Source organism: Arvicanthis niloticus, chromosome 9 (genome assembly GCF_011762505.2).
Source record: "Arvicanthis niloticus isolate mArvNil1 chromosome 9, mArvNil1.pat.X, whole genome shotgun sequence".
NCBI lineage: Eukaryota > Metazoa > Chordata > Mammalia > Rodentia > Muridae > Arvicanthis > Arvicanthis niloticus.
In genome coordinates this window covers 22,193,067-22,207,332 of record NC_047666.1, presented here as the reverse complement: position 1 = coordinate 22,207,332, position 14,266 = coordinate 22,193,067, and the positions used below count along the sequence as shown (strand labels likewise).

The following is a 14,266-nucleotide window of genomic DNA, read 5'->3' as shown; positions in this document are numbered from 1 at the left end:
ATAATTATGTGTATATGTGAGAGTTTGCACATATGTTTGACTGTATATGAGTGTGGACATGTACATGTGGGCATGAAGGAAGACCCTGCTTTCCTCTTCTGTTTCCAAGGTCCAGAGATGTTTTATGGCTTCTGCCTTTGGGGTTTCAAGCCTCCCACACTGTCAGTGCCAGTGTGAGCTACACCTGTTTGGCTATTGCTCACCTTGCGCTTGGCTGAGACTTGCTCATGGTAACGGTCAGAGGAGTCACCAGGGATCTCACTGGCCCACAGTGTAATCCCTACCACAGTGTATGCATAGCCAATCACCAGCAGAGGCAGGAAGTAGATCAGCACAGTCACACAGATGTGGTACCTGTGAGGTAGACAGAGGAGTCAGTCTTAGCTACAGTAGCAATTACAGTTATGGACATCTTTTTCAGCCTTGGCCATCATTCGGGGAGGAATACCATCCACCATCAAGAATAAGGAGAACATTTCACATTCAAACTACAGCAGTAGCTGAGGTTGGAGGATGGCCTGGAGGTCCTAGTCTTTCTGCTTCTGCCTCCAGAGCTCTGGGATTGGGGTTGTAAGTGTGCACCACACCTTCCTGGCCTAGAACCAACTTCTCACCACCGGGGAAAAGCCACCCACAGACCTGTTTTCTCTCACTCTCTTACAGCCAAAGCTGACTTTCATTTTTCAGTAGGGAGCCCATGTAGGCACCCCCTCTATGCTTCACCAGCACCCCACTTGCTTTCATCATTTCTTTGTAAATCTCCACAGCACTGCCACATCTCCAGCCTTCTATGAATACAAAAAATTGGCAATTTGAAAATAATTAAGGAGTCCTGAGCTGTGGGCTGCAGAATTGGTGATGCAGAGTGGTGAGTAGCACATCTCATATGCAGGAAGGTAGATCCTGTCTCCTTGGGCTCTCAGGGTCCCCATGGTAGTAGTCATCTCTTCCTAGAGCCTCCACAGCAGTGACTATGTGTGGTGTGCCCAATTTGTTTTCAGTTCTTCTTTCAGGTTTCTGTGCTGACCATGCTTGCAAACAAAGCATTTAGAGATGACAGGAATGAACAGAACCAGAGGACTCTCCAAGAGTCCTCCAAGGCCCCTTCCTGAAAGAACAGTTCTGTGCCCTGTTGATTGATTGATCATTACCCAATGACCAACTCAGGTTGTGCCTTGACAGGTCACTGCCTTGTGATGCTCTCTGGGATTACCTGTCAAGGGATGAGTAAGATCCTATGTTGGATCTACCATTAGGTAATTGGTGCCCCAAACATCAATGTGTTTGGCCTCCACATGCTCCTCACAGTTGGCCCTAGAATCCCCTAGGGAAATTGCATGATTGCAGAGGGCTTGACATAAAAAAACCAGCATTTATTTATTTGTTTTATATATTTGTATGTGTGGTGCATACATGTGTGTGCATGTGTATACGTAGGTGAATATGAATATGTATATGAGTATCTGCAGGCCATGGGTTGACATTGGTTATTTTATTCTATGGCTCTCTACCTTAATTTTTGAGGCAGGGTCTCTTATTCAACATGGGGCTTACTAATTGGCTAGACTGAGTGGCCAGCAAGCTCCAGGGATCGTCCCATGTCTGCCTCCCAATTCTGAGATTACAGGTGTGAACCATCTTGATGGGCTTTTTGCATGGGTCCCGGGAATCTAAATTCAGGTTCTCATGATTGCATAGAACTTTACCCACTGTTTTCCTTATGACAAATCCATGCACTTATAGCAAATTCCCAGTAGATTCTGCTTCTGTTCCTGGTTCAGAAATTGAAAAACATTGTCCTGGGCCAGTGGTTCTCAACTTCAAACACATAGAAGAGTCTCTACTGGAGCTTCTAATGCCCAGTGGCTGAAGGTGTTTATTCAATCAGCCAGGGTGTGGGGGTAGGAGAGTGTAATCTGAAAAATTACCTAATTTATCATAATAGATAGAAAAAACGGGGAACTTCTATTTTAGGCTTTGAATCTGCAAGACTGATGAGTCCCTATGGGGAAACCGATGGGTTTGTAATTGAATGACTTCATTAAAGTATGTTTCAAATTTATTTGTTTCTATAACTTATCCTCTGATATCTGGGATCTTGTTGATCAGAGGGGCCTGTGATTACACGGTAGATATACCCAGAGATAATAAAGATAACATAGCAGCTTTTTCCTTAGCCTCCCTTCTTCCCTCTCTGATACAGGGTCTCACTGTGTAGCCCAGCCCTGTCTATCATCTTGCGGCTATCTTCCTTCCTTGGGTTCCCTCAGATCCATGTACCACCATGGATCTTTATTTTTTTCAATGAGTAAATCAGTAATCCTTATTTTTCAATGAATAAAGAAGTAATTTTGTTATTTCTTTGAAAATAACAATATGGATTTAAAATTTTGTTGAAAAACGCTATTACAGGAGCTGAAGAGATGGTTCAGGTGCTGAGATGCTTCCTTCCCAAGAATGAGGCTTGAGTTTAAATCTGCAGAACAAATGAAAAAGTCCAGATGTGGGAGTACCCATCTGTAATCGAAGCACTGTGGAGATGGAAATAGGGAGATCCCTGGAGCACACTACACAGACAACCTAGCTAGACTGGCAACCTTCAGGTTCAGTAAGAGACCTTGTCTCAAAAATCAGGTGGAGAGTGACTGAGGAAGACACCAGATGGCCTCCATGTAAGTGTGTGTGTGTGTGTGTGTGTACATATACCCATGAACATGTTCACAGACACACACAAACACATAGTGTTATAGTCAGGTTAACCATTTGTTCCTATTGCCTAAGAGGGATAATTAAAGATAATATAAAAATTGTTAATCAGCAGTTCTATTTCTAGGCACACACTTAAAGAAACATAAACCCTGAGCACAGATACTTATGCAATATTTGTGCATAATATGGAAATGGCACAATACAAGTCAACAGATGAATGGATGAACAAATTGTGGACAATTTGTACAATAAGGTTCTATTCAGCCTGAAAGAAGAGTGGCAGCCTGATATATGGCTGACATCTGCTAAGTTAATAAGTGAGCACATAAACATAAAAGGGCATTCTGAAGGATTTCACTTCAAGTGACTCATAATAGACACAGAAGGCAGAAAAGGCTTTCAGGTACTTGGGAGACAGAGTAGGAATTCATACTCAGTAGGCACAGACTTTCTGTTTTGGATGAAGAAAATTCTCTAAAAATGGACCGATGAGGGTGTTATAGCTTTGAATTATGTATTTCATGTGTGCCTGTGTGTACATCTGTGTACATCAGTGCAGTGCCCACAGAGGCCAGAAGGGGGCGTCAGAATCCTTGGGTGCATGGACCTGAACTTAGGGCCTCTGCAAGAGCACTATGTGTTCTTACCCACTGAGCCATCTCTCAGCCCTGAACTGTACACTTTAAGTTGGTTAAAATGACAGGTCTTAAAATGCATTTTTCATAATAAAATAACTATATAAAGTATTGTAGTGTGGCCCTCCTGACTGGAGTTCTCCAGATTTATAGATCTCCAGACTTCTGTTTTATTCCTTCATGCACAGACACCCCCTCTCCCAAGACAGAGTTAATCCTTGAATGATGTCAAAGTTTAAACAAATCCATAAACCTTACTCAGATAGACTCCTATTACACAGAAACTATAAAAAAACCTGTCCAAATAGTGTCTGGGTCACAAAACTTCTGAATGAGTGTAATTAAAATGAATGAAATCCCATCATTAGAAAACCTAAAAGTAAATACATGCCACTGTGGCATGTGTTTGAAGACATTGTACCATATTATGTGGTTAAGTGGAGTTAGCCAATGTGTGTGTGCATATGTGTGTATATACATGTGTGGGTACATGTGCGTGTGTTCCAAGATCATTCCTTTAGAAAGTTGGTCAATAAACCCAAGTAATACTGTTCTGTGTGGCTTCACACCTGTCTTGGCGTCCCATTTTGATGTTTCTTAAGTTCCTTCCCGGCAATGTTTTATGAGCTCTTGGAAGTGATATCTGCTTTGGAAAAATAGATCTGGGGCCATCGATGCTCTAAAAGCGAGCCAGAGAAAGGAGCAGTCACGGGGGACTGCTTGCCTAATGGTAGAGGTGCAGGCACAGGTAAGGCAGTGCTTTTGCTTTAATTGTCTTTGAGACGTGTCTATGGGAACTTCAGAAAGCAGGTGTGTATGTGTTTCAGGTTTTGCTCCATCTAGTTTACTTCTTTAAGCAGCTGAGGAGGCTTGCCACACTTTATATAGAGTGAACTTATCAAATACAGACCATGTAGCCCCCAAATTCCACAGGCTCCCTGCCCCCGAGGCCTTAATACCTTAATGCACACAAATCCAGGTTTCCTTACATCTCACTAGCATAAGTCACTTATTGTTTAAAGCATCAACAGTGTCAGTTTCTGAAGCGGTCAAGGTTTCAATGTTGATATGTTAATCAAATAGCCGGTTGGTGGTTTCATGACGCACATGATGGGTAACTCTAGGTGCCCTGGAGCAGGGGATGAAGGAGGCCAAGCAGGCATGGGCCTGTGTTCTCCATCTTCAGTCTAAGGAGATAGCTCTATGAGGGTTGATGCATTGGTTTTCTGTGCCTGGAAGGCAGTAGGTAGACATTTTTAGCTGCTAAAGAACACAGATGTGATCCAAATCCCAGCCAGCCTATTAGCCACCTCTTTAGTATCCATTCCATGCAGGCATCACCCAGCATCCCCTTGTCTACCCCATCACATGATGCTCACCACCTCCAAAGCTGAGCTACACCGGCTACCCTTGGGAGCTTTTCAGAGGTGCAGCCTCACAGGCCTCACCTTCCAGAATGTGCATTTTAGATTCATGTGCCAGTCCAATTTGGAAGCACACCATTCTCTTGGTGCACATTGGGTACCAGCTGCAGTGGAAACACTGGGGGTGGGGGGTGGGTATGAGAAGCCTGTTGCCGTTATAGATGCAATGTAAAATAGGTTAGTAGACAAACATTTATCAATAGCCTTAGTTGTACAATGTTTTGTTACTATGTGTATGGAGAGTGAGATGCATTCTCTATCCCACTGCTCAGGGAGCTTCCTGGAGGAGGAGCTTCTAGGTAAGTAGACAGAAATAGGAGGCAGGCAGACCCGGAGCAGCAAGGGCACTGTACATACAGAAAACTGTGAGCATGAAGGCACTGAGGGAGGGTCTAGGCACGAAGGGGCTACATGATTGATGCCACAAAGTGAATAAAGCTTGGATACTGTGTGTCTGGAGCATCACTGGGGGTTCTTAGCTACAAAGGAAGCCAGAGGTCAGATCAGGAGGGACATTTTGTGACAGGTTAGAGACTTTCTAATTAATTCTGAAGCTGATGGGCAACCATGAAACTGCTTCTTACAAGGGATTAGCTGGATCAAGACATGATAGAACTTCAGCGGAGACGGACAAGGCTAGAAGAACCAGCGTTTCAGATGCTCTGCAGTGATCTGGCAGCAGCGAGACTGAAAGGACATAGAGGACAGACAGATGGACAGGAGGAAGGGATTCTGTACATGTCACAGATAGGAGGAAGATCTGGGTACGTGGCTGCAAAAATATAGCTGACATGGCTTTCTGTCTTGGAGGAGTGGAGACTGAGGCTTTACATATATGCCCAATCAAGGCCCAGGCAGGACTGTTAACCATCTGCCTACAGAGAAGCTAATGTGTGCATCCACAAACACGTACTCCTAGTTTGTCACTCTGGGAGGACGAGCAGGCTTATGGAGGAACTGACCTTGAGGGAAGACAGGTAGATGTTTGGATCTAGAGCAAGAGGAGACATCTGGGCTGGTTAAAGGCTCATGAGCTGGTGAAGTGATACAAATGGCCACAAGGAGGGAAGAGGCCAACTTTAAAGGTACAAGTCACAGAGTAAGAGGCTCCGGGAAAGATGGCATCTACCTCTGAGAAGAGAAAGAATGAGCTTGTGAACCTTCCGTCTGGCTTTCGGACACTGAATTAGGAGGCCGGCGATTAAACCACGTGGGATGAGTCATGGGGAATGCGGAAGAGGAGCGGGTGTCTGGAGACTCCGTTCTTAATAGTTTTAGCCATGAAAGGGAGGCTGGAGGGCAGTAGTTAAGTGGAGGTCAAGTGCCAAGAGAAGACTGCATGCATGTGGTTGAAGAGGCAGGAGAAACAAAGACTTCTGTCTCTCGTCACACTGCCTGGTCTGTCTCCAGAGTTGAAAACACTGTAAAGAGAAATGTCGTCACATAGGCTTCAGCAGAGAGAAGCCAAGCTCCCCCATCTACACCCCTCCTCCTTCTGTCCTCAGGGGCAGCATGGGGGTAGGTGCATGTGGGGAGGAGGCTGGAGTGCATGTCTGTGCAGATGCACACCTGCTCCTGTGCAGGCAGGTGGTCAACAGTCCTCGCTAGGGTTTGACGAGGTGGATGTGTCAAACAAACCCTACAGGAAGAGCTTCCGCCAGCTTCATATTTCTGAGAGGACAAATCAGAAAGCTTTTAGTTAGGCTGAGGAGCCCACCGCGATTTGGGGGTATGTATAGGAAGACAGAAGTCTAATTTGGGGTGAGGCAAGAAGGCTGCGGAATTGGTGGGGTATAAAGCCATCAGGAGTGGAAGTAGCGGTGGGAAGGACAGGAGAGAAAAACTCACGCCCAGTTGTTGGGAGAAGGGCTTGAATAAGAACACAGCTGGCAAGGAATTTCCTGAGGGCGCCGACTCCCTGCACTGTAAGGAATGGTGGTATCTGGAGAGAATCTGTCCTGCTTTATGCTGTCACACACTGATTTTACTCTCCAAATCTCTGGTAAAATATGCACCATCCAACGGCTCCATATAGTGTGGGGGTGGAGGAGCAGAACTGCTTTCCAGGCTAGAGGCGGCTGACTTGGGAAGCTTGGGTAGACAGCTACCACTAGGTGGTGCTGGACCAATCAGTGGTTCCTTAAGGTCGCGGGCATTGCATTATCTGGGCAGTAAAATAACGTAGACCTTATGTGCTTGGTCCACAGCACAGCATACATAGCCCAGCCACTCTCCATAGTCCCACATGCGCGGTACAGGTTTCTAATTTACGCCTTGTGCAGCCTTGGTCCACAGTACAGCATATGTAGCCCAGCCACTCTCTCCACAGTCGCACATGTGGTACAGGTTTCTAACTTTGTAACCTTGTGCAGCACGGACTTTGCAGACCCGGGAACATCCCAGTCCCATAGAGGACAAGGCTGTGTTTTTTTTTTTTTTTTTTTTTTTTTTTTTTTTAATCAGAGATGTGTTTGCTCATCCGTGATTTGAACATCAGAAGATTGCTCCTCAGGGTTTGCTTCTGTACCTCACCCACCCTCAGGTGCTCTATAAGGGTCTGAACTCTGCTGGGATGCTCTGCCCAAGGTTGGGTTGGCTGAGTCACTGTAGCATGTTCTTACTGGGTGAATGGCCAGGGGACAGATTGACATAACATGGGCTTGTGCCTTAGTGGCCACAGCTTAACATGAGTTCCAAGCTGCAAAGGGCTGATTTCTCAGTGACAGAAATCAAGTTTGTGCTTTGCACACTGTCAGACTCGGAAAATGAGCTCTTCTCTCTCTCTCTCTCTCTCTCTCTCTCTCTCTCTCTCTCTCTCTGCATGTGCATTTGCCCGTAGAAGCCAGATATAAGCCTCAAATCCTTCAGGAATGTTATACCTCATTATGCTATTTTAATTATGCTAGTTGTTGTTTGTTTTATGTGTATGAATGTTTGTCTGCATGCACATATGGTTTGCATGTTGCATGTGCCTATGTGTACCCCTGTGTACTTGCTGCCTGTGGAGGCCTAAAGAGGACATCAGATCCTCTGGACCTGGAATTAAAGATGATTGTGAGCCACCATGTGGGTGTTGGGAATGGAACTCTGGTCGTTTGTAAGAACAGCCACTGTTCTTAACTGCCGAGCCATCTCTTACTCCCACATTATTTTTTAACTAAGAATTACATTTAATTATTGATTTCAAGTATGCATACAGTTCAAAGGACAGATTGCTGGAGTTAGCTCATTCCCTCTATTAAGTGGGTCCCAGGAATTGAACCCAGGGTGTCAAGCTTGGTGGCTTGAGTTATCTCATTAGCCTGTTCCACCCTGGTTTTTGACACAGGATCTCTCACAGATGATTAGGTTAGAGTGTCTGGCCAGTGGGCTTGTCTCTGCCTTCCCAGCATGGACCCAGCACACCTGGCTTTTTTATATGCGTTCTGGGAATCAAACACCATTCTTTTTGCTTGTACACAGCTGAGTAATAAAGTAAACAGATTTTATGTGCTTGCATTCAGTGAATACCACATGCTGACTGGACCATCTTCCCAGCCAAAACATGGCTATTTGGAACAGGACATTGCTTAGAAACAGCTTCAAACAGTGCCAGTGGACAACAATTAATATTTTCTCATATAAATGGGTTTAGCCATAAATGTGGGTGTTGTCGCCGTTTAACGCTCCGGCTATTCCCAGGGGCAAGAGGAAACACTTAAAACAATTGAAATAGTCCTGATTATAATAACCTGTGACTAATGACTGTTTGTGTCCCCAGGTCTAGACCAAGTGCCAGGAATCCTGGCTCCCCAGTCTTACTGCTGTGCCTGGGGAAAGTTTTCTTTCTATAGGAGAAACTGCAGTAAAACAAAGGCTAACCCATGGCCAGGGGTCTTTTCTTCTGAAGATCTTTGGTCTGTTGTGAACATTGGTGTGAGGCAAGCAGGAACCTTACACATTCAATGCCTGATGTGGGAGAGCATGTCTATCATTCCAGCATCTGAGCAGAGCAGTCAGAAAGATGAGAGGTCCAATGGCATCCTTTGCTATATTGTGATTTCAAGGTCAGCGTGGTCTGCAGAACACCTTGTCTTAAGAAAAAAAGTCACTCCAAACCAAACCAAAGCTAAAGGAAGGTTCTCCAGTTTCTATGTGCAGTGGTTTCATTACAGAGGTATGGAAAGTCAACTCAACTTTATCTTATTACTCCCGGGCTTCAGGTGAGAGATGGCTACTGCTCGCTCTGTTTTATATCGAAAAATTAAGGGGTAGGGAAGGTAGTTGCCTTGTTTAAGCAATTTGAAACTGGGATGGGAAAAGAAAACAGGACTGTCACATTCTCATTCCATTTTCTTCCTGCTCGGATGCAATGAGAGGAACCAAGCTGTTCAGGTCACAGAAACCACGGCTTTCCAAGAATGAGTGAAGATTTCAATATAAATATTGTCCACTATACTCGATAATATTGATGGATAATTCACTAAAAAAGCATGGTTTAAAAAATCAGATTCTAAATAGAATTTCACTAAGATGGGTGACTTGGAAAGTGGCCAAAAGGATTCCAGTTTATGTGTGAGTTCATTCTCATATTTCCATAGCTCTGGCCTGTCTAGAATCCTGAACCCAGAAAGGCTGTCAGTTGTCTGAAATATGTGGGAAAGATAAACACCCTACTTTCTATTCCTCAGCATGAATAGACTCTTATGCCACGAGCCACATAGGCTGCTGGTCTACGGTTTCCACAAAAGAATTGAGCGATGCAGCTGATATGCTTCACAGAATTAACCCAGAGGATGGCATTAATCAATTTGAAGTCTGCTGGGAGCTGTACGTGAGAAGACAAACATTCTTAATATGTAGTGTTGACAGAATTGTTGTCCCCTACCTTCTCAAGTTGTCCAAAGAGAATCTATTCATTTTCTGGATCGTTTTTTGTACCATTTCTTTGTCTTACAAAAAAAGAGGAGCTTTTATTGACAAAAGAAAAGCTCAGCTGATCTACATGGCAGCGATAGAAAGTGTGAAAGCGTGAAAGCATGTGTGTGCGTGCACATGCGTGTGTGTGTGCGTGTGTGTATGTGTGTGTGCTCATGTGTGTGCATGTGTGTATGCATGTGTGTGTGTGCGTGTGTGCATGCATGCATATGTGTGTGTGTGTGTGTGTGTGTATTACATGGAGAGACAGAGAGTTCAGAGATTAGTTATGTATATGAAAGAAAGCCTCAGGTTAGGACCTGGAGAACTTGCTGAGTGGTTAAGAGTAATTGATGCTCATGCAGAGGACCAGAGTTTTCAGCACCAATGTCGGGGCAGCTTACAACTGTATGTACATCCAGGTCCAAGGTATCTGAAACCTGACCACCTCTGTGATCCTATGGTTCACCAACATGTCTGTATTTTTTTTTTTTTTACATGAGTTCTGTGGTGCCAAACTCAGGCTCTGTGTTTGTAAGGCCAACACTTTACCAACTGATTTATCTCCTCAGGCCTTGTATCCCAATTGTGTCAAATCCCATATTCTTCATTTATAACCCTCATGGCTCACTCACCCACATGGGTGGCACCCACAGTCTTCTGAATTGATTGTGTAAAGCAGACCTGGGATGATCTGGTTTTCATTGGTGTGGTGGGTGGCAGTGGGTGGGTAAACAGAGATGTTTCTCTTCAATTTGTCATTTGAACCAGAAAAATCAGGAATGGAAAATAAATAAATAAAGGTCCAACCTTTATTGTCCCCACAGAGAATCCCTAATATGGAGTTTATATGTCCTGTAATGAGTTTCTGCTCCTTATCCCACTCTGAACAAGGCTCAGGGAGCATACATAGGCTTTGTCCATGTGAGGCAACCAGTTTAGTTCATGATGGATTTTGGTGTAGGCAGACACCCAAATCCTTCCTTAGAGACAGATTCACTAGAGACCCTTATTGCAGTTCAAGAGAGAACAGCCATTTGTTACACACAGCCCCCAGGGGATGTGGCTGGTTGGTTGGTGGGACATCTCTCCAAAGAGTGTTTACTCTGAGATATTCTCCCCGGCTGAGGGAGTGGTTTCAGAGTTTGATCCCAGTGGCTTGTTTGTCATTGTGTGTAGTCCCTGGGGTACAGCCACCTCAGTCATGCTTTCAAGGACATGGTTTGGAGTCAGTGAGATGACGCAGTAGGTAAAACTTCTCACTGAACAATGCTGATGTCTAGGTTGGATGGAGAAAAGGGATTGCTGGAAGTTATTTGATCTTACTCCTAAAATAAATACTAACACATCTGTCCTGCTCTCTGTAAACCAAAAATCAGGTCTTAGAGGCACACGGCATGCTCAGTGGCTGAGACTAAACACGTGCCCTAAACCTTACTAAAAATCACTCAGCGGAGGGCAGGGAGATGGCTCAATTTGTAAAGAGGACCTGAGAGCTTGACCCCCAGAACTTATATAAAAAAGATATTCGTGTTGGCGTGCACATGCAATGTCAGCCCAGGGAAGACAGGCACAGGTGGGACACTAGGATTCGATTGCTAGACAACCTAGCCTGCTTGGTGAGCTTCAGGTCAGTGAAAGACCCTGCCTCAAAGGTTGGTGGGGCCTGAGAAACTGATACCTAAGGATGTACTCTGGCCTCCACACACACTCATGCATGCACACACTCGAGCACAGGCACACACACACACACACAGACACATACAGACAGACACAGACACACAGACACACACACACACACACACACACAGACAGACACACACAGACAGACACAGACAAATACACACAGATACACACACACACACACACACACACACACACACAGACACACACAGACACAGACAAATACACACAGACACACACACACACACACACACAGACACACACACACACACAGACACACACACACACACACACACACACAGAGGCATATGAGAACCTCCGCACAAGTCACTTTTTGTTTTTATTTTTACAGCTTATTACATAACCACATGAAGGGGCAGTATTAGCAGATCTCCATGGCCACTGCATCTGCATCCGCACCCAGGCACTTTCCAGTAGAGTGCCCGAGGCGCACCAGCCTTATTTTGCAGGATGAGAAGCTTCCCACACGAATGTCGACTGGTGCTGTCCTAACTTGTTGCAAAGGAACAATCTGACACCGTGCATCCCTGTCATTTTCATTCCCTGAAACTCCAGCCTTCAGCGAGAAGCCCATTAAGTCTGAGTTTTAGACACAGGCATCCAGCTGCAGTGGCTGGGTGGACCCGGGCCTGTGGGGGAGACGGCGCTCAGACTCTGTGTCCATGCAGCGTGACTCTGCAGCATGGGGCTGATTCTCCAGGCAGACTGGACCTGAAGCTCATGTCACTTGAGAGACATTCTGTTTGAGATGTCACATTTCCAGCCTAGGGAGATAGGGACTTTTTGAAAAACGGCCACGGAGGAATGCTCTGACATAAAACAGAGTGTGATGTGGATTTGTCTTTTGAAGTAAGAATAATGTTTTTCATTCATTTTGGCTACTTGGGGATGATGCTTGAGAGCAGGATTCCCTCCTTCCCTCCAACCCAATATCTCCCTTTTCTTCTTCTTCTTCTCCTTCTCCTTCTCCTTCTCCTTCTTCTTCTTCTTCCTCCTCCTCCTTCTTCTTCTTCCTCTTCCTCTTCTTCCTTCTTCTTCTTCTTCTTCTTCTTCTTCTTCTTCTTCTTCTTCTTCTTCTTCTTCTTCTTCTTCCTCTCTCTCTCTCTCTCTCTCTCTCTCTCTCTCTCTCTCTCTCTCTCTCTCTCATCTTATGTATATGCAGAGTAGAGGTACTGTTATAATTCTCCAAATGGGAGCTTATGGGAATTGGGTGGGACTATCCAGGGACTGAAGAAATGGCTCAGTGGTTAAGAGGATGAGCTGCTCTTGCCAAGGACACGAGTTCAGTTCCCAGCCCCCTCATGACAGTGCACAATTGCCTGTAACCCCAGTTCCAGGGGATCAGATGTTTTCTTCTGATCTTCACAGACCACAGCCCCCGAGTGCACAAAGCCACACACATACACACAAAATAGTTAAAAATAAAATCCTTTAAAATGGGGTTATTCTTGTACAGTCCCTTGTACAGTACCCATTTCATAGTAAAAATTGATAAAAACTGAAAATTACTTTTTAAATCTAATTTTGATTATGTATCTCATATTTCTGTTGTTTCCTCTTTCTGTGAAGACATTTCTCTTTCAGGCAATCTTGGTTGGCTTTCTTGTGCTCTATCCTAACTTGCTTGAATCACATGATTCTTGCCATTTCTGCCATTATAATTGCAGCGCAGAGCTGAACCCATGGCCCTGGCAGGGGTCATATGCATAGGGATTAAGGCTCTTTTCCTGTCCATTAGAACATGAATTACATTTAAAGTGGTTTCCAGGCTATACAAGTCTCTTGTTTCATTTATTCCTTTTCTGATAACTGCACCGTGTGGGAAATGCTCAGTACCATGACTTGTCTCTCTCTGTCCTGAGTGAAGAGATCACTCTGTCCCTTCAGTTTGCCTCCCTCTGCCTGGCATTTACTTAGTCACAATCTCAAAGATTCTCAGAAGTCTAAGGGAGAATATGACAAGGTAATTTCAAAATCCATCTGAGGTGAAGAGTGTGGTTGAATTTCATACCTCCCAGTTCTGCAGAAGTCACATCAAAGTATGCAGATCCTGCCTGTGGGTGATGCTTTCTCAATATGAGGGAGCTCATAACATCAGCCCTAAAGGTGGTTGATCTAGTTTCATGTCTGTTGGGATAAAATACGCTGACAAAAAGCAACGTAGGAGAGAAAAGGCCTATTTCAGTTTACAATTCCAGTTATAGTTCTTTCGTGCGTGGATGTCAAGGCAGGGACTACAAACCAGTCGCAGCACATGTGACGTCAGGAGCGGGGAAAAGTGAGTGCACGCATGCTCACCCGCTTTGTGCTCAGCTCAGTTTCTCCCTTCTCATGAAGTTTGGGGACCCCTGCTTGGGGAGTAGACCCAAAATGGGCGGGGTCTTCCCATATCAGTTAATTTTATTAAGGCAATTCCCCACGGACGTGCTCACAGGCCAAGCAAATGTAGACGATTCCTCACTGAGCCTTTCTCCCCAAAGGATGCTAGGTTGTGTCAAGCTGACGACACAGAAGCCGCACAGCCGGCTTCATCCGTTTCCCATTCATCTGTCTGGATTTTGGTTTTCATGATAGCTCAACAGCAGACCTATATCTTTTCTCTGTGACACATCTTCCGTTCCAATTGCATTTTGATTCCTAATTTCTGTGACATCTATCTCTTCGAGCACACACATGGCTACAGGGTCACAAGGCACATCCAGCATCTTATATTACGTCTCCGCAGCATCCCTCTCTCCCCTACTGTGGGCTACCACATGATGGTTAAAGTTCAAGAGTCAAACTTGGCAGTTGAGTCAGCATCATCCTTCCTGCTCCCCACTGCTGCCCTTGACCTTTCTCGATACACCCTGAAGCCAGCAAGTGGTTCCCAACACTAGCTCCATCCACCTGGGACAA

General features: G+C 45.0%; 1 protein-coding gene across 1 annotated transcript in view; it reads right to left on the bottom strand.

Annotated features, from left to right (window-relative positions):
• Window positions 1-14,266, bottom strand: part of Tacr1 (tachykinin receptor 1) — a 155,115-nt gene that overhangs the window by 6,993 nt on the left and 133,856 nt on the right. The window contains exon 3 of the mRNA XM_034511823.2: window positions 204-354. Within this exon, the coding sequence (XP_034367714.1) occupies window positions 204-354 (151 nt within the window). The remainder of the gene's footprint in view (window positions 1-203; window positions 355-14,266) is intronic.